This window comes from Anser cygnoides, chromosome 11 (assembly GCF_040182565.1).
Source record: "Anser cygnoides isolate HZ-2024a breed goose chromosome 11, Taihu_goose_T2T_genome, whole genome shotgun sequence".
Classification (NCBI taxonomy): Eukaryota; Metazoa; Chordata; class Aves; order Anseriformes; family Anatidae; genus Anser; species Anser cygnoides.
Window position 1 is genome coordinate 1,799,822 of NC_089883.1, and position 21,590 is coordinate 1,821,411.

Sequence of the window (21,590 nt, forward strand, 5' to 3'; positions counted from 1 at the left end):
AAGTTTCTATCTACGAGATGACATTTCATTCATTTTCCTGAGACACTTCTCTTTGTGCACCTCCAGAACAATAAAGCATTGCTGACATTTGTAAAGTTGTCTGAATTTTTCAGACAAAACAATTACATTCTTTTCATTGTCCGAGTAGACTGAAATGAAATTACTTCTGTTACAGTGATCAAGCAGAAGTGCTAAAAACATTGTACTGTGTGAAAGCAGATAGCATAGTAATTTTCAGCCTTCCTATTGGATTAGGAAGTCATTTTAAAATTTATTCTGTAACCAAAATCAACATAAGAGAAATCTGAAGCTCTTTTGTAAACCAAATAATGATTCTGGATCCCCCAGTAAATTGCTCTAGATGGCAATTCCTCAGTGTTAAACTCACACTCCATACCCAACTATCTCATGGCCTCAGATGGTAATTACCTGTAACAAAAGGCCTTAGTCAAATTCTGTATGCCCTGCGGTGTGGCCTTGTTCACTTTAGCCTTTCAAAAATCAAAACAGGGGAATTCTACTTACACAGCATTTTGACATAAGAAGAAGGAGAAAAAAAAGCATCGATGCATAAAGGGGATGCAACGTTTCACGTTTTCTCCAAAAGTAAAAGTAATTTTACATACACTAAGCTTCTTTGATTATTAAACATATATCTAGACTATTTAGCATCTTTGAAATCATTTAAAAAAAAATATTTTAAAGCATGTATTCATAGAAAAAAACGAAACATTTCCTAGAGGGGGAAAAAAAAATCAACAGCTGTGAGTTATTAAGTAGCTTTATTATGGAACATGTGCTGAATAAGCAGTTATAAGAGAGAGTATCAACCCAACTCTCCCATTCTGACTGTCTCAGCAACAGTGTACAAAGGAACGAAAAGAGCTTTTCCCTTTACATGGCACTGCAAATACGCACACAGAAGTCCCCTGGACAGACTAGCCTGGTGTAAAGCACCGTCATTCACCTAACTTACATTTGCCCACCTTATGGAAGGGCTCTAAATATTAAATATTATCCTAAAACGGTGCTGGAACAGAGTATCTTTTGATTGAACATCTAGCAGGAATTATTGGTATTCAGTAAAGTGGGTTTTACAACAATAACTTGACAAAGCCTTGACACAAAAAGTACTTCCACCCGCTGTCAATCACTCACTCTCCTGACAGTTCAAGTGCACATCCTTTCAGGGAGAACTTCAATCAACATTAGCACTCAAAATACAGTGCACAATGTCACTGCTCAAGAAATTGAATTGAAAATAAATGCGTGAAGTGGCAAGCAAAGGTAGAAGAGATTTTACATTGGCAGACCCAAATAAATAGGCGGCAGCATGAAAACTGGAGGAAGCACAGCACTTTGGGATTCCCAAGACACACTTTTCCCTTTGAAAAAAAAACACCGCAGCCCTCTGCTCCAATAAATGACACAGAAAAGAAGAGAGATTTCCCCTTCTTGTCGACACCGTCTCATGCAGGCAACCAGGAGGAATTTTGTGATGAAGTCAGAGATCTCCCCAGTATCTTGGGGACCGAAGTCTCAGGACTATCTGCCTCTCTCACCATGTTATCCTGCCCCTGAAAACGCAGTGCTTCGCCCCAAGATCTGGCAATTGCTTTCTTCTTTGGAGGATTTCCTTTTGCTGCCTTGCATTTTTTCTAGCATTCTGTCTTTCAGCCTCAAACACACAAAAAACCCCCAAAAGAAGAGAAGAATATCGCACTTGACAATAAATTCCTACTATTTCAACTGGAAAGCTCATCGTCCACCACAATTAACGGTGACCACCTCTTCCACGTGAAATGGATGCCAAGAATGCCGAAGAACGCTGCGGTGTACCAGCTGCCTATTGCTATATGGCTCTGACACCCTGTCCTTTCCTCAGCAGGTAAGGATCCATTCACATCACCAAAAATGCAGTTGCATCCGAAATTGTTTGCTTGTCCCAACAGACAGTAGTCCCCTCTGGTTCCTGCCGAATCACAAGTGTCAGGAGGTGAGGAGCGTATGGGAAAGCAAGAATTAGCAGACTACCAGGCACCTGCAGTGCCCTGCTCGAGTATTTACAGCAGTGCTGCAAGGAAATGAGTGAGAAACGGGTAACTGAGTACTCTTTGGGCTATGGAAAGTCAGGGTTGTCAAGAAAGGGATGTCTCTTAGGTAGTTCAGCCTGTGGAGATCAAGAAGGGCAAGGAAATGACCTTGAATGCAACTCGGTATTTAATTGAGCGAGTGGAGCACGGGGGCATCGCGCTCCCTTTGCTGCGCGCGTTGAGCAGGCACAGATCTTGTTCTAGACCAGCTGGGATTGCCTGCGACGTTTGTGCTCATTGCTCTGAGCAGGACAATCGCTTTTAAGGGCTGCCAGCCCAATGCTTTTCATGGACATTAAATTTGTGTAACAGGAAAGGAAGCAGGAAAATCATCAAGTCAGAGAGGAGAATACTGGGACACTGCTAAATGTTTCCTCATCGTCTTCCTCAGGCAACGGTTTCACTTAAAACTTCTACAAATATAACAAAAAGATATTCTAATTAACAGATGAGCAGGTCACACATATTATTAAACAGCTTCTGTAGACTAATGCATTGTACATGTCTCCGGGGAATAAAAGACAAATGACTCTGTGTACACGGTGCAAGGAAGGTAAAAAGAAAATGCACAGACCGAAAAAACAGAGAGACCGTGGAAGCTCCAGATTTTGCCCACAGAATCCATGTAAGCTCTAGCTTTTGTTTGACATTCTCCTGCCCATCGGTACATGATCAGAAGTCCTATAGGCTTTGGGTAATCTTCACAAGCTGTTTGGAGCGAAGATTATGGTGTCTACGCCCAACACTTGGCAAAAAGGTGCCCCGACCTACAAAATGGGCTGCTGGGCTCTACCGAAACGTCAGATATGAAGACGCAGGGTAGTCATTTGTGAAAACTTAAAGGAGCTATTCCCGCTGCTGCTGACAAATTATAGAGAAAACAAAAGCTTTCAGTGCCTCCTTCCAACACGCCTACCATGCCAATTGAGCAAAAACTCAGCACCAGAGCAGAGGAAGCTGCCAGTGCTGGTTCAGCCTCAGCGCACCCCTTCTGTTACCGAGAAGCAGGAGGAAGGGGCGAGTTCCTCCTCTGAAGGCACCTGCTCCTTTGTTCACCTCTCTGCTGACCCCCTGGGCATGGTACAGACTGCTAAAACAGCAGATAAGACAACAATAAAAAAAGCTAAGTATCAATTCCCCATCCATGTCAGGGAGTCACGCTCACTAACTAACAGATTTGTAAGGCGATGACCCTGTAGGTGAACAAATATATATATTTTTGTTCAAGACATAAAAGATGGGGCCGAAGCACTGCTGTTATGGATAAGTGAAAAACTGGCAGAGAACATCTTTGGTGTTCCGAGCTGGGCTGGCTTGGGAAGACGTGAGAGAGGAGAGACAAAAATCATTAAATAAATGATAAAGTAAGTTAGTGTGGATGTATTAATTACACAACATGAAGTGAGATAAGGAAAAGGAGAAGTGAGAACCATCTGAATAAATGCTCGAAGGCCCATCCCAGCATTATTACACAATACACATGCTACTTAGCATCAGGAATATGAGCAACTTATCATTCATTGCTCCATAGGGAAGAAGAGATGAAACGTTTTTACTCTGAACTAAAGGTGAAAAGCATTCAAATTCCATAAGAAACTGCTAGGCTATATAATGAGCAGATTTGAAGCTACTTAGAGGAAACAGCATCAGAGAAGGATGTTCATCACCCTGGGCAGGCCACACAAATTAAGAGAAAGTAGAGCTGTGAATTACAATGAACAGAGACTAAATAGCTGCCTGTGTTGGATTAAAGGATTTAAATTGTCAGCTTGATGTATAATGAATGTGAAAACCCAGCACTTAATTAAATGGCACATGATAGAATAACTTTGTTATGCTTTAAACTGCTTAAGTTATCAAAGTATTCCTTATATTTAGCAATTGTTCAGCAGTATCTCTCCCCTGCGACAACCACTAAGACACTGGTCAATTACCTGGTGTTCAGTCTTGGCAAAACATGCCACTTTTTTTTGTTTGTTGCTGTTGTTAGTCTTCCATAAGCTGAGTTTTCAGTCGCCACTACTGAATTTCTAGCAAGACAAAGTCTCTGAATGCTGCTGAGGCACAACGATGGCACACCAGGTGCTCGAAGGAGCCCACTGTCAGCCCCTTGCTACCAAACCAAGACACCTGGGGCCAACAGCTCAGCCTAGATCGCAGACATCTCCCTGCACACTGGGTCTCCGACCACCACTGTTCATGTGTGAAGGGTTCCAGCTCAGGGGTGAGAGAGCGGCCAGTCCCCAGACGGCCTTTGTCAGGCTTTTGTGGCAAACAAAAACTTCATCTGCCTGCTTACTTGCTTTAAGGAGTACACCTACCAGAGGGGGAAGACATTGTGTTCTACCACTGCATTCTGATAACAGAAGCTGACTTAATTTTTCAACCTGAAAAGCAAATCTTATCGAATTACTTTGTGCAGAGTGAGGACAGTTGGAATGGAAATAACACACGAGGATCAGCAGAAGTGGCAGATGAGGGATCAACGTGAGGGCTAGGACAGCACTGCTGAATCCATTTTTAAAGAAACCACACATCACAGAAGGACTTGAAGGGTAAATAAAGGAGATGAAGAGGGCTGCTCCATCCTAAAAAGGTTGATATGAAGAAACGTGGCCACATAGTTCCCCAGCAAAATCATGTATTGTTCTTATCCCGTTCAATTTATCACATCCTCTTACATTTTCTGAGCCTCTGGCAATGTGTGTGTTGGTCACAGAACAGGACGATATCCTTAACCCCTGTTTGGCCTGACAAAACCTTTCCAACAGTAAAGCAGGCACAGAGGGAGCTGGTTATGACCCTGAACTCCGGTGGCAGCAGACTGCTCTGCCTTCACAGACCTGTGTCCTTGTGAAGACGCAGGATGGTTAGGAGGAGCGATGAAGAGGATGGTTACTTCCCTTTTACACACACACACAATGAGGACAAGGATTCTGGAGATGACTCAGTGTCGTAAGAGGGAACGTGCAAACTCAAAGCAAGGATGTGTTACATGCGCAATCAAAAACTAAAAGACAAAAACAAAGAAATACTTACAGCTACTGCTATTCTTCCTAGTACATGCTCTGGAATTTTTCTATAAACATCCAAAGATCCCCCTGCAGGGACAAACAAAATGTGCTTAGGCAACACAAAATGAAATACTGCCCTAGATTTGAAGTCACTAGGGTTTTCTAGGCCTGGGTTATTAATAAAAAAAACACCATCAATGATATAACAATAACTGTGTCAGAAATAACTGACCTTAAAAATCTACCAAACTGAGTAAACGCATGAGACAGCATTCAGTTCTTTTTTCACCCATGTTACTTACTTGTGCGTGTAGCATTATCACCAAAAGTCTTTTTAGAAAACTTCCCAGCCACAGGACACAATATCGAAATTGGAGAACTTAAAACCATTGGGCTTGGCATAGCTCCTTGGAGACTGACAAAGACATCAGAAAAAGCAACAGTATTCTACCCCTGTCCCCAGAACCTGGTGCTCATGTTAGGTGGTATCTGATGCACTGCTTAAAGTCAGCTTCTTCATGATGACAAAAGCAGTGAAAGCTGGGTTGAGCCTTGCAGTTTGTGCCCACACCGATGTCTGAAAGATGAGGAGGTCCTGGGCAAGCAGGTAAGTTTTGCCAGTAAACTCCCGCATGGGACAGAACTTGGTACCTCGTAAAACCCTGTCCAGCCAGCCTCATATATTCATGGAGAAAGCAAGAAACCTAAGTCACGATCATACAGACATCCCCAAAGACTGGGAAAGGCTGTTTCCCTGATCTTCCACATAGGGGATTCATGACCACTCCAGTGTTAAAAATGTCCCTTGGGTGAAATACAAATTCTTCGATAAGAAAGTGGATTTAAAATTGAGAATTAGAAAAGTCCAAGTAGAATGGCCAAAAAAAAAAAAAGACGAGCAAATTACATGCAGAACGTATTACATACAGCCAGCAAGAATGTATAGTCAACTCCAGGCTAGAGGTTCTCAGAAGTGCTTAGCGCTGATCTGACTGCTCGCAGTGCAGCCTATGGATTTTACTGATGACACCACTGGGAAAAGAGTTGGGCCAATACTCAGCAATTAGGAAAACTACACTTTGTACTTCGCTTATGGTTCAGTTTTTAAAAGTAAAACCCATTCGTTCTGAAATGCTGCAATGCAAAGAAGTCACAAGGTCCTTACACTGGACTTCAGCCTTAATTATACAATACTTTTTATTCTAATGATTTTTTCCCCATTGTCTTTATAGTCTTTGCGTGTCAGAATACAGCATGTGTTTGTCTTCACTAATGTTGCTCACTAAAGTTTCATCTTTCAATTTATATTGTCTTATGTTTCCTGTGTATTGCAATGAACCACAGTTCTAAAAGTAAATGTAACTGCTATTTAACAGACGTAACAGGAAGAAGGCCATCATAAGGTCAGGTAGCTCCTGTTAATACTTGTAATTTATCCTTAAATTTTGGACAAAAAGACCTACTCTCATACACCAAGCTGCTAAGTCTTGCTGTTACAGATGTCACTACAGGCAGTGCAGTTTGGAAAATAAAAATAAATCTTTTTGCAAACAGCTGGAGGAAGCTTACCATTTTTCTATGGGAAAAAATATAGCAAATGAACATTGGGGACAAAATTTCCATACCCAAATAATACAAGGTTAGCTCCCAACTCTACATGTAGACATCTAGGCACAGTCTAATAACCCGCACCTCTCACTGTTTCTAAAGGGAATTTAGTGAGTATTGAATAGCTTCAAGGAAAAGAGGCCATGACATAAGTAAAAGACAGTGGTGCATTTCACCATCTTTAGTTACAAGAACATCAACTCTATCATAGACATAAGAGGGCAAAGATTAGAAAGCCTCGTTTCCTATCTCTGCTGATCTGTATGATCACTTGGCAGGTGGAAGGGTAATCCAGGTCAGTTCAACCTCTGCGCTTTGGTATTTGCAGAACTGGAGTTACCTGGCTTTTTCTTGCTTCCAGGTGCCAGGAAAGAGCCAACACGGCACAATATGGCACCTTTTTTTGTGTGTTTGTGTGCCCCTAAGGCATGAGTATCCCAAAAGAAGCAGATCCGCCTGTATCTAGGTAATTCACAAAGGAAATGCCCATTTTTTGTGATATTATCAGTAGACGTCACTGGTACTGGATACACCTGGGCAGTCATAAGATTTTTCTAGATGACCCGGACTCTGAAAATACTACAAACTGGTCTGTTAAAGTAAAAAGGGCCAAAAATTTGTCAAGGTTAAGGTTGTTCACCTGCAGGGTTAGAAAACATTTATCATCTTCACCTGCATCCTTCCCCATCCAAATCAAAGGCCTGGAAAAAAAAAATTGGCAAGGTCCCTTTATTTGCATTTTGTTCTTCCTTTAAATGCTTGCCGTTGTTCTCTGCCAGAAGGAGCGCACGACATGAGGCAGATCAGAGGTCATCTCCAGCATAATTCCAAGTAATTTGTGCATGGTCAGTAAACACCATTGTTGTGCAACATCATGAGGGATGCATCCCCTACAGGCTTAAATATTTTCAAACAGGAATTTGGGACTGCAAGCATTTATGTCCATCATTTTTAAAGTCTCCGAATTAGTAGGAGCGCACACACTCCAGGCAGATGCATGTTTTGGCATGAGCAGCTGCCTCCTTACTGCATGGGACTGCTGCTTAACACGGGCTTGCAAATCCGAGTGCAATTGCAAGAAGAGACCAGAGAAATGGCTAATGGTCACACAGCATGAGAGCACCAAAGAATTTAACTGGTGGGCTTTGGTGAATAAATAAAATACTTTTTCATCAAGCTTTGCAAATATGGAAAATCTGAGAGAATCCCTCACGCTTGGAAAGGGGGCACAATGATCATTGGAACAGAGGTAGTAAGTGTAAAAAGAGAGAAATAACAGTAATAATAGACCATTTTAACAGAGAGAAAACAAAATGCACCATACAACCCTAAAGGGCTTTATCTGTAGTCCCCCATCAGAAAGATAGAAGCTACTCAACAGTGCTTAATTTAATGGTATGCATTTGGCTTTGGATTTTTTTTCCTGCCAGAGAGCCTTTCCTCTATAGTAAATTATTTGCGAGATCCTCACTTCTTTATATGCAGCTTAACTGAACCTTTGTGAAAAACGTGGATATGGCAGAAAATGCTGGCTCATAGGAAAACCCTGAAGAGAGTAATATACTAAATGCTTGTACCAACATGAAGCTCGAAGTTGAACGCTGCAAAGAGGGTTCTTGCACATGAGACACGGGGGGACTGTATCTGTCATGAGACACTCTCAAAATTGATACACAGAGGGCAGCAATGATTACAAATTGCTGTAATCAGTATACTTTTCCTGCCTTTTGTTCAAGAGTGTCACACAGCACAAAATTTCAGAGCAAAGTACTAATATATCTCCATGATGACGGCAGCATCAAATTGTGGGGAAGGGGATACTGTCGGTCTGAAGATCCACGTTGGGAGAGATAAGAGTACACTCAGAAAGAAACTTAGTGCAGCACTGCTAAACAGCTGTGTTGGAAAATAATTCCTTGTCTTGCAATTAAGAACCGATTTCCACTGAAAACACACAGGACATTGGGTTAATAGATTTCTTTAAAAGAAAATCTGTTTTGGCTAGCAAAACATTAAAAGTGAGGAACAGCTGTTTCGTCAGTGAGGACAGATTGTATGGAAGACTCAAATATCAAACCACAAATTAAGCTAGCATTTATTTCTGTTCTATTTACATTTTCAATAAAAGTAAGTGAAATTGCATTCAGGAAAATACAGCATACTGCAGAATATAACCCAATCCCAATACTAGCCCGTTCTTAAAAAACCTAAATCAAAGTTCTCAATGTTTTACTTTATATTTCAAAGTCATAATAATGCATTCTGCTCCATACTGGAAAAGCACATCTTTATATGATTTTCCCCATTTACAAGCTTAGCAATTAAAAGCACACAAGATGGAAAAAACTCACCATCCATGAACTCTGTACACAATGAAATTCTGTTTTCGACAAAAAATGCACCATAAAATCCTATGATATATGATGAGTCACACTGGAAAAAGAAAGGAAAAGAGAAGCCTGTTTAAAAAAGACACACTGTAGGATGACTGTAATCAAGAATAATTAAAATGAGAAAAAATGCATACCTTATAAAGAATTTCTAACTCTGACATAATCTGCTTCTGGAGCTCCAGTGTTATATCTAAGGGTATGACCTAAAAAACAAACGTCAGACATGCGATCAGCTCTGACATGAAAGGTAAGTGAATGACTCAGAACAAAACAGAAGGCCTGGTATTAATTAACCTCGTGTGAGAAAAGGAATGGAAGGAGTATTTTAATAGAGCCACGGGAAGAAAGGAAGTGGAAGGACAGAAGTATTTACTTTGGAAAGTCAGTTGCAAATAAATTAAGCTACGCAGCCAATTTTATCCACGAAAAGTTGGGAGGTTTCTGTTTATTCATTTGCCCATCAGACGAGCTAGAACTCGAACACCAGCCCAACAGGTAACGCGACGAGCAGGCACGGTCGGTCTGTGGGTCTGTAAGCTCGGAGCTGCTGCGATCCACCCAGAGCACAGATCAGCACCCAGCCTGGGGACGTCTCTCCTCGCCTGCCCTGCACGGACTCCTCTTGCTACAAAGATGTCTCGTGAAAAATTCTGGAGTGCCGTGACCTCAACGAACATGCTGATTTTAACCTGAAGATCTAAACAAGTACCGCGGTATTGAAAGTATCTCTGAACTGCTCAATGGTGCCCCAAAGGAGTGTCAGGAGCCATCTCCTAGCACCACTTTTCCAATTTCAGTTTAATACCTACCCCCTTTTCTAACACAAATTCCTATCATTGTATACTTTTTATGAAACATGGACATTTTTTAAACATACAGAACAAACACAGAAGGCAGCGGATGGTACCGAAGCATCACTAAAGCGTTCTGGAAAGCGACTACAAACAACCTGACAGCGCTCAGCAGCCCAGCCCCTGACTCCCATGGCTATCTGCTTCCCTCGTCCACGTCCCGGTTCTCCACCGCCCCGAGCCAGGCTGCTCTGCAGGAGCGGAGCAGCGAGCGGTGCCGGGAAGGCGGCCGCAGCGCCTGCAGGGACGAGCCAGGCGCCCCGAGGAAGGGCTGGGGCTCTGCCAGGTTTTTTAAGATGAAAGTAATTATTTAAAAAAGGCCACAAAACTTCCATCTTCTCTGCAGTGCCACCGCTGCACTCGCAAGTGGCCAGAGAAGAGAAGTCTGCCCTTGGTGGCTACAAGGAAGGCCAGTGCTGAAAAGGTGACTTTTACAAACCTTTCTTTGCCGTGATTATCAGAAGACTCGCACACTTCATTCTTAAATACTGCTATATAAACCAAAGTGGGCTCTGAATGCAGTTAGCCACGCTCGGTCTTTTATCATATGGTATTTTACAGTTAAACACATTAAGCTAGAGGAAAACATAATACAGCCGATTTGCAGAATTAACAGAACAGACATTATAGGCCGCATATCCTGCTGACAAAACAAAATACAGGGAGAGCACCTCCAAATGCATTTTACAGTATCAAAATCTGTCCAACAGAAAAAAAAAAACGATAACCTGTTTCTATCAAGACTTTGCTTTAGGGTTATTTATAAAAGCTGTCACTAAACTAAATTGTAAGTGTAATACAGGGCTGCCAAGAAACGTTTAACACACTTGTCTAGATCAATAATCATTTGCCAACAATATTCGCTTACATTTTTCCAGCGTGAAAAACTTCAAATAATTTGCTGGAATCCTACCAGTTTTACCCACTGAATATTAAAAATTTAATCTCGTCACTGGCATAAAATTACATTTTATCTCACTGAATCCTATTCACAGGGAGAGGTTTCCCTGCGAAGGCTTCGCCGCCCCACACGACGACTAGTTAGCGTGATCAGTGTCAGATACGTCGCTGACATCCAATCAACCAAGACCGGGCAGGAAGAAAGGTCTCCGGCTGATTTGCATGAGCCATAATTACACGCAGACCCTGCATTGTAATAGTGTCGATAACGGGGAAAAGCAGAGCTCCCCGACCCTGCCGGCGATCTGGCTGCCGTAGGGCAGAGCACACGCAGGAGCGCCCCAGCACGGCAAGAGGACGGCACCACCAAGTAACCTGGGTGAGGGCACCGTCTCCCTTCCTCCGTATAACTATTACACAGAAGTGTTTTATTCCACTTGAACATGCCTGGCTTGTGCGACCGCAAACTGGAGGCAGCCATCCGAAGTCAGTGCTGGAGGAACCCAATTACAGCGCTGAAACAGGCGCAGGAGGAGGAAGAGTCCGTGCAGCCCTGCCTTCATCTCCACTCGTAATCTCCGCTGCCATACTCCTTTTGCACGGTTTCCAACCAGATTTAGAAAACTAAATTTGAACGCAGGAAACGATTCCTAAGCATATGTAGACATGGGGTGGGACAGTGCTAAAGTGAGGGGAAAAAAGACTCCTTAAACCTGCTGCTACTGAGGAGGAAGCCGCGAATTAGGATTTGGCTGCAACTTGCACACTCGTAACACGGGTAAGCAAATGAGATGTGGCGTTAAACCTTTCCGAAACGGCACCTTTGGAAAGAACTTTGCAGCAAAAAGTCACTTTGTGGTTTTCTCAGGACTGCTGAGAGCAGAACGGTGAAACCGCATTCATCAGGCACAAAATAACTTGCTGTGAGCTCGCACGGCGCTGTCAGCGCGGCTGGGAGCAGGACTCCTCGCCAAGGCTGCATAAACTCAGTGTACCCAAACATTTCGAGTGAAAGGGTTAACTTTTAAAGGAGGAATACCTGAACATATTTCCTCTGCTCTCCGCTACACCTCCAGGACAAATAAGGATGAGTTGTCAAGTTAAATACAAGCAGTCAAGTGACTGAATTATAATTTACTCTGTGCTCAATTTAAATTAGTGTGAGGCTATTAAAATATACAGTATAAATACGGCAATTCATCACAAGCTGTCATGGATGACTTCATCTATTTGCTGGAGTGGCATACGTTCCACTGAAGGGAACGAGAGCAAAATCACAGGTCAAATTAAGCTGCTATTCCGTTTTAATTCACTTATTTAATCTGTGCCGACATAATTGTCTTTTACAGTATGTACAACTCAAAGGAAATTTGGGAGTATTATAGTCGGTATACAAATGATTAATCAAATGGTCCATTTAAATGCTAGCTTAAGAGCAGGAGAAACCAAAAGCAGCTGAAGAATGGCAATCAGCCAGCGTACACTCACATTTTTCATTTGGATTTTTTCTTCCAATTAGAAAAAAGGTTACGTTAGAAAATCTATTAAATCTTTTGCACATTACCTAGCTGTAAAGTTTATATTAAATATGTAATGACACAGAGAGCTTTGGTCTATAATATGGATATCAGCATTGGTTTGTTATCCTGTTCAATATATTTGCAAGATTAACTACCAGCTGAGAGCATTTTAATCAACAGGTTTACTGAGCGTTGTCTTGTCGTATCAAATCTGTATGCAGTTATCAAGAAACAAACAAAACCAACAGCACTGCATTCACAGATCCTTCATCGCGACGATGTCGCTAGCAGCATGGTAATCCTCTGTCAAAGCAACTGATCCTTGTGATCATCTTGTCAAGATGCAGGTGTGACTGTCCTCTTTTTACTGCTGGGTACGCCAAGCCGTAGATGCAGTAAGTAATTTTATTAACGGAGCCAGCCAGCATGATCACTATCCTAGCGTTTTTCCTGACCTGCAGCTTGCGAGCGTGTTATTTTAACCACGATAATGCACACGTGTCGGTGCGGTATTTCTTCTGTAAGTGCACTGAAAAAAATATAATTGACAGTGACGGGACCACCAGGGGTAGCGTCTACCCAGAGAACCCAGCTTCCCAAATCTTCAAGATGCTAATTATCCGTGAGGACTAACCGAACCCTTGGACTCCAAGGGAAACAAGAAGGTGAAATTGCGGGGGGAAAGAAGGCTTTTTGCCACAGGGAGGTGATTTCAATTAACCTTGCAAAGGTTGAACTCGTTTCCCCTCCTGCGGGCGTGATTTTGCTCTAGCTCGCTCCAGCTCCTCTCCAGCCAGCTCCGGGGGCACCCCCAGCCCTACACCGTGGGTCTGGGGGCAGCGGGCAAGGCCAGCGCCGAGCAGAACTGGTGCAGAAGGAGAGCAGAGCAAAGCAGCATCCTTGTGCAACACCAGCCTCTAGGGGAAGAGCTTTCTTAGTTCACCACTGGAAGTTGTAATAAAAGGTATTTCTGCTTATTAGGTTTTCTGTACTTTTGTGCCTCTTGCATCTTGGAGAATTCCTGCCTTATCCTAACTGCTCCTGACAGATTTAGGAGCGATGGATACCAATTGAAAAGACTTCTTCAAGTGATATTTGTATTCCATACCATTAGAAGTTATTTGGATGTTCTTTAAGTTTCAATTTCCATTTTTTTTGACATGTAGAGAATGAGTTATGGGTTCATAAGCATTTGCTTTTACGCAACTCATAAGAAAGTCAAAAGCTTTTCTGCCAGTGGAGTGCAGGGATTTATGTGATCCTCGAGGAAAGCCAAAACATGGGCGGAATCTCATTTCAGTAAGTTATACACAGTAAGAACTACTGACAACGTGAGTTCAAATCTGAAAGTTACCCATGCGTACATGTACCCATACACGTAAATACTTGAAAAATAAATCACACAATGCTCCATCTGAAGTCTCAGTATAATCCCACATCATTTAATACCAGTTCTGCTTGCAGCAACCAGCTCCCACAAACTCTTTTCTCTTGCCCCCTTCTCCCACCTCCCACATTCTTCTGTTTAACTCAGTTACACCAGACCTCAGTGACTCAAAGAAGGGAAGAGAGACAGATGAAACAAAACACACTTTTACAGACCTCCAATTAATTATTCTTTAAGTTATACATTTTTTAAAATGTAACTTTTTGGTTCCAAACTATTAAATAGAATTATATGAATACTACAGTTCATTTGTTCTCCCAAAGTCTCTTCCATTTCAAGTTTGAATGAAATCAAGTTAAAAAAAGCAGTTTCGGTTCTACACAGACATCAATAATTTACTTTATAGCTTAACTGAATTAATAATGTAATTCTAAATCACACAGTAGTTGGCATATTGTAGTCATAGGTGCATTATTAGTTTACCAAAGCTTTAATTTAACTTCAGAGAAGACTGGTACTTATCTGATACACGTAACCACACTACACTGTACAGCTTCACTGCTACAAATGCTAATGGAAGATACACACACACATATATTCAGTTGTATAAACACAGTGGTGGGCAGGGAGGAAGAACATTAAAATAAACCAACCTGTTAAAACCACAGAATCTCCTAGGGAAACATAGCAGTATCCCAAAGAAAATAGGGAAATTCTCTTTATTTAAAATAAGAGGTTGCAGAGAACACTCAAGAATATGCCCCTGGGGACACTGTGGCAGTAGCAGAGCGCTGTAGAGGCTGACACCCTGCGACCTTTCCATCCCCGTTGCTGTTACGCCAGGCTTTGGGAAGGTGAAGCAGGATCTCCACCAGCTGCTAGAGGGGGTTTGTCCCAGTGGCACAACCCACAGCTGCCTTTGGACCTGTCCACACAACCACCAGGAAGACGTGGTGGTACCCACACGCAGCGTTAAAACAAACCTGCAGCTCCCGGAGGGTGAAACCTGGCTTCGGGGAACTCTGTGCTCATTTGAGCTTACCGGATTTATGTACTGGAGTTTTCCTGCATAAGCAACGTGGACTTTAACACAATAAAACAAACTGAGATCTAACCATCGCAGGGAGGGGAAGGAAACCCAGGTCAAGAAAGAACGAAGAGAAAGAGAGAAAGTGAGAGAGAGAAAATTACTGTAATATCTTACCTTTACGGCTAGTATTTTTCCACTAGGGACATGATACGCCCTGCATGAGGGGAAAAAATTAAATAACTTGAGATGACATAAAATTACTTCTATACATATGTGCAACACGTATACACTAATTTCACAGAAAAATGGCTTAGAGTACAGTGTATTAACATTTTACTGTAAACCAAATTTTATACAGCATTTCTAAAGAGAGACTGATGAAAACAATTGATCTGCAGAATATACTCACAATGGAGCTGTTTAGCAGGTTTTTTTTTTTTTACATCTGCATGTTTTACATAAAATCTATACACTGAAGACTGGTACAGCATAATAGCACACTTGCAAGTATGAATTTATCCACTTCCACATTTTCTTTCAATGAAAAGTTGTGATATACACGTTACTCAGAATGGTAACAAATCCCAGCTTTTGTTGCACAAGCTGGCTAACTGTAAGGGTATTTTCAGTGATAAGACAATGAGACGCACAGCTATACCAATTAAAGTGAAGCAACACAGATGATGACCGATTTCTTCATCGAAACCTAAGGATGCACAGAAAATATTTGTGAAATCACCTTTCCACGTTCGTATTTATGATTAGCACGTGTGCGCATGTAAGGTTAGCGTGCATCAGTGTTAAAGCTCACATGTACTCAAAGTAAGTGTCCACAGTAAGTCAAAAGCTATTTGTCTTAATTTCTGAAGACAAACATTTATAACTGTTTTTTTAAGCAGTGACTTGTGCATTCCTAAACATAGATTCCTAAGAAAATAAAGGTAGAAGAAGAAAAGTCTACTAAAAATCCAATGTAATTTTGCATAAAAACAAAACCATTAAAGGTTTTCCTCTCCACTAGTTTTATTGTCTCGTACTGATTTATGACAGTATGCACAGTAATGTCATATATGTGGCACTAACTTTAAAGAATTATAATCTTTTACCGCTATATACCTCTAGCAATTATTACTGAAGAAAGAGCTTAATAGTTTTTTCCACATGCCAAATCATACGTGGTACGGAGCGAGTCTGTTTAATCTCCTTTATAATCCCGAGTGCTTATAGAATCCCTGCTAACAGCTTGGAAGCTTCTAAAAACTTCACCTTAATTTAAGAACTTCTGGATAAATATTTATGTAACTGGGCGGCACTAGCTTTTAGGAACCAACGTGGTTTAAAGAAGCCATACCAAAATCAGTGTTATCTAACGTCAGTGTTAACGTGCAAAGAACAAAGCCATCGGGTGAAGCTCTGACGGGCCGGTAGCTGAACGCATAATCGATGAATCAGACGGAGTAAATGAACTCTGCTGTAAGTATGGATGAACCAACAGCGGCAAAACGGTACGGACTTCAGATCAGCAGAAATGATAAGAAAATGAACAGGTTGAGATAGCATGCTTAATGTCTCTTAGCTTAATACGCGCCGTGCTGGACAGTTTGGCAACTTAATTAGCTTGTCAAGAAAGCTGATCTTTTTTCCATAAGAGAGATCTCCCGTTTCCAAGTGAATTAAAAGGGAAGACTTGATTATTTAATTATGATGCACGCTAATTCATCCGTGGAAGTTTGGGTTAAATTTCCAGCAGAGGGCAGATACCTGGTTTGGTTTACAGAGCACTGACAGTACCAATTTAACATTTAATTATCGCTGCGAATTGGATCACAAAGGAGATACCATGCCCATGGGTACAGCGTGTCCGTTGGCTTTGCAAATGGCAAGCTACCTGGGAGGAAAGGAATTTGTTTACTCCGGGCTGATCCGGCATCTCAGTTGTCCTGACCTTCCCCAACACAATAACTGCAAAGTGATTAATGGAGTCTGAATAGGAGCTTTGGTTACACCAAAAGACAACCGTACACCTCTGTAGTGTTTTAATTAACAGCTAACACTTCAAATTAGTCTGTAGTTGCTGCAGTAATTACCTGTTCCAATGAGTGTGTAGGGAAAACGCTTTTGTTAGATATTATGTAGAACTGTAAGTTGGAATTGATCATTTTGGTTACAGTCAGCACAGCTAAAGCCTGAAGATTTAGCACCGTTATGTAGCTTCAGAAGGATAAACAAAAAAAACCCCACAGAATAATGGGCACAGCATGAGGAAAACCATAATTTTTGTGCATACTGCACCCATCAGAAAGTCTATGGATGCCTATGAGGAGATTAATATCCCATTTCAAGGGTCAACCCTTACAGACTCCAGTGTCACCTCCAAAAGTAAGTGAATAAACTCGTTGTTGTAGAACCGGATCATTTCTAATGAAGCAAAATAGCAAAATGCAAAGGTTCCTCAGCAAAGCTGTACATCTCAGTGAACACACTTAAAATCTTCCAGGATGGTAGGCAAATGATGTTGCCTAATAAACAGCTACAACAACTCCTCTTGCTAGGAACGCATTTGAGCAGTGCCTAATAGCCAAGACAAGCGGATGTTAAAGACTAGTGAGAACAGTTGCTAAATAGCTACTACTCAAAGACAAAAATAAGGAGCAGAAATTAACAAAAACAAAGAGCCGAAATTAAATGCACTGAATACCTTGTCCTTCACACCTAAGACGTGCACACTCAGACCTGTTTTTCAGCTGGCATTTGCTCTGGGGTGACTTTCTGCCCCGCGCGTCCCACTGACGGCTGCCAGAGAGCAGGGGTAGCAGCAGCATGCCTCGCCGCTCAACACGAGCTGAGTTACCGACAGCAGTTTCTGCACCATGAGACCTTACGTAAGTTTCACTGGTTCCCTGGAAACCTCTAACGCAGCAGAGCTGAAACACCACGGTTCCACCTTGATCCTGCTTTCGTTCCTTTCGTATCCTGCTGAAGTTTTTCTTGTCCCACAGCTCTGCACAGAAGAGCTAACACGGTGACAAAGTGACACCTGTGCTCGTACCTCCACTAGGACCCTTTCCAGGAAAGGTAGCACAACACAAAATATTCAGTGAAATGCTATTTAGATGTTCGCAAAACACTGTGTGTTGAAGAAACCAGCTCTGGAAGATCAAGATCTTCTTTCTGCTATTTTTGTTGATTTGCTTTTGACCTCCTGTAAAAGCCATAACTGAGGACCGAGAGTAGGCAGCTATTGTTGAGGAGCGATTGAAGAGGCAGCACTGCATCAGACTTGCAGCTTCTGCAGTCAGAAGTTTAAGAAGCCAGTTTGAACACTTGATGCCAGTGTCAACTGTTAAAAAAATATAAAAGTTACTATTGAAATGCTGTTGCAATTTGCTAGTTCCAGGAAGCCGAATACATGTGCATTTCCCTTACCTTTCCATCTCTTACTTAAATTGTGAGTTTAGGTGACAAATGCAACAGCATGGATTGCTCTTCCTCTCTGGAGAGGAAGCTCCTTACAGACATGGGAACAAAATAAGAATAGATTCTTATCCACAGCCTGATCCAGATCCCATTCAGGTTAACCGGAGAAATTTGATGTTTTATTATTTTAAACACAAAATAGAAATGCTATGAGACTAAAAACCATAAAAACAACTTTCTCCACCAGTACTAAAAATACTCTTTAAGCACACATTAAAAAATGACGCAGTACTTAGTAAACTCGTAGGAAAACACAACAGTAAGCATGCAGTTCATTCAGTGCCCAACTTCTTCACATAGAAAGACTGTAACTCCAACATCCTATACCCAAATGATTTTTTTTTTTAAACTTAAAAACACCGTTGTTAGTTATTGAACCTGCAGCATTTCAAGGCTAATTATTAAACCTACTATATATTAAAAAAAAAGCAGAGTTCAGGAATCCATTTTGGGATACTACTCTTACCAGATGATGATGCAGACATGGGACAAAAACTGCACCCGACTGAGCAAACCGATGTAGTGTTGCCAGCTGAGGAGGGATGTGATGAACAACATGGAGGAGAGGAGGGAATGCAGGTGCACCCCGCATCGATATTAGCAGCAGCTGGTGCAGAGACCCAGTTAAGAGACTGTCATTTAATTAAGACCAAGTTTTAATAACTCAGACAAAAAGAATTCTTTCCAAAACTTCTTCTATAGGCTTCACAAAAGGAGGAAGAAATCTTCAGGGAGGAAAGCAAGCCCCAGCTTTCAGACCACCTCAGGAAACCAAACCGAACGGCCGCAGGAACAGGGACAGCACGGTCGGAGCACTGGGCTCCAACAGGCACGCGCTCGGAAACGCTCCCACCGGGGAGAGGAGATTTAAGTCTCTTCCTTCCCGCTCCCTTTAGATTTCTGTGCTCTGAGCCCTCTCCATCCAGTGCAGCGAACAGCTTCTGAGCACGGCTGGCAAAGCTGTATCAAATATTTTATTAACCTTGACTATTAACCACATCCCCAGGCAGTCAACGCCCCACGCAACCAAGTCCTTTAGCACAACTTTGTCTCCTCTACTCGGGAAATCAGGAGCTGCCCTCAGGGAGAGCCACAAAGGCAAAAGCTGGGGTGTTTGGGGGAATAAGCAAGGAGGTGTGAGCGAGCGTGCTCTGCTAAAACAAAGCCCTCCAGCTACGCTGGAAAAACTTCTGATGGACTGTGCAGCATGGTGTGTGCATCCCCTGTGCTCCAGAAAATAAAAATCAATATCACGGAAAACTAGAATAGGGCTTTGGGGGACCTGCCAACTCCTCAGCATCTCTTCCCTCCTTATAAGAGGAGCATTTCTATAGGAAAGCAAATTAAAAAATGAAAGCATCAGAAGCAGCTGGTTTCTGTTTTAAAGGAAAAAAAAGGCAGCCGAATTTCACATTGCCTGCTTTGTTCTTCCTCAGGTATACAGCAAAGAAAGCCAAAGAAGAAATGCAAGATGCTTTGGAGCTCGATCCTCTTTATGAAATAAATCACAGCCCCTCCTAATTTGTAATGCTAAAATTTCACACACTGAATAGGGATAGTGAGTTTCTGCAGCACTTTTATACACCGTACTTCAAAAGTAAAACAAACAAAACCAACCAAACAGAATATGCACAAGCTTCTTTACAAATAGCTTAGATGTCAAACAAAAAAATTCTCCCTTGTAACTTGCTAAGACTAACAATTCTATATTCTCCCTGTGAGAAATTTTACCTAAAAGCACCGTGGGGAGCTGCATTACTCGCTGTGATCGTGGCATAATTTCTTTCAGGGCAAAGAACTAACTTCAGGTTTCAACATGCAGGCACTCAAGAGAAACAGCAATTTTCAATTTGTTTTCTCATTTTTAATTGTAAAGCATTCGCCCACATACGAGCAACTTAAGGATGGTCACATCAGAAGCACAGGCTGATTATGCAAAGATCCTTGAGCTTTCTCAAACAGCTTTTCCTAATGTGCAATTTTTTTCAAGCTGAATTTAATATTATTTAGAAACTCAAAAAATTGCAGTCTCTTCCTAGAAAGCATTCATTACAATTATTATATCATGCTACAAATACTGATGCAAAAAAGCACTGAAGAAGCCAGCAACAGCTTACTACACAGAAAATCCTACTTCCCATCTGTTCACTCTGGCCACCAGGATATATTTTTCTGTTTTTCCCCCCAATAGCCATGGAAACAATTTCTAATCAATAAGATATTCCTTGGCAAGACCAAATGATTCAAGGGAAAGCCATGACCTGTCTGCTATGCCAATGAGTCAGTCCCTTCCCTTCCTGGAAATATAACTAACATCAGCAAATATGACAAAATGATATACTGACGGTGCTGTCACATCAGTGATGTGACTGCAGGAAGCAGGGAGGCAACGTTACCCTGAGTCGAGGCACTGGAGAAACTTACGGCTAATGCCAAAAACGTAGATCTGCTGCAGTCCTACTGGCTCACAAAAACAACTTTGGTGTCTCCCTTACCGTTCTGCTAAAGGATGCTTTTAATACACGTGCTGCTTCCTGCAGAACCGCAGAAAAGCTGGTTGCAGGGGACCTGCGAGCACCACCTACCCCATGGAGGACTGCGGGGGTGCCCTAGCTTTGTCCAGCGCTGCGCTGGAAGTCTCGAGGATGGAGATCCCCTCCCTGCCTTTCTCCAGCCTGATCCTGTGCTGCACCGTCTTCTTGTGAACTTCCCAAGCAGCAGAGGCCGAAAAGTAAAAATAAAAGTAAATTTTTCATGTCCTTTCTTGCAGACGCATGTCCTTCTGTTTAACGTGTGCGTTAAAAAACGTGAAGATATGTTTTCACTTAACAAGATCCACAAATACCTTCCCATTTCCCCATACCTGTACCAGCTCACCGTCACACTGCCCCGATGAACTGCAGAGAAGTCCTCCTCGACGCACAGAAGGGCACACTCACAAAAGACCTCAGAGAGTTAGCAGGAATGAGTTTCTACCAGGAATGAATAGACACGGAGAAGCACGGGGCTTCTTATTTGAGCTAAAACTTAACACAGAAAGTGACGGCTGTTAACAAGCAGCACCTTCGGATGTAAGGGCACTAAATGAAGTCAAACTGAACATTTTCCTGCCCTATGAGAAATAACCTAGAGCAAAATCACTGTGTCAGTGCTGCACACGATGAATACAATTCTCTAAGTGTTATGCATTGCAGAACGACATGCCAGTCACCAGCTGCAAACTATATGCAGCAAATCACCCACAGATTTGGTTTACTGGTAATTTTTCCTTTTTTTTCCCCCCTCTGTTTTCCAAGCACTGCTACTGTCTGTCGTGC

General features: G+C 42.1%; 1 protein-coding gene across 4 annotated transcripts in view; it reads right to left on the minus strand.

The window, feature by feature from the left end:
* Positions 1-21,590, minus strand: part of MAP2K5 (mitogen-activated protein kinase kinase 5) — a 129,520-nt gene that overhangs the window by 72,588 nt on the left and 35,342 nt on the right. For all 4 annotated transcript variants that reach the window (XM_048046212.2, XM_048046214.2, XM_048046213.2 and 1 more), the window contains exons 9-12: positions 14,971-15,010; positions 9,243-9,311; positions 9,067-9,148; positions 5,133-5,194 (exon numbers count right to left, since the gene is read on the minus strand). In XM_048046212.2, the coding sequence (XP_047902169.1) occupies positions 5,133-5,194; positions 9,067-9,148; positions 9,243-9,311; positions 14,971-15,010 (253 nt within the window). The remainder of the gene's footprint in view (positions 1-5,132; positions 5,195-9,066; positions 9,149-9,242; positions 9,312-14,970; positions 15,011-21,590) is intronic.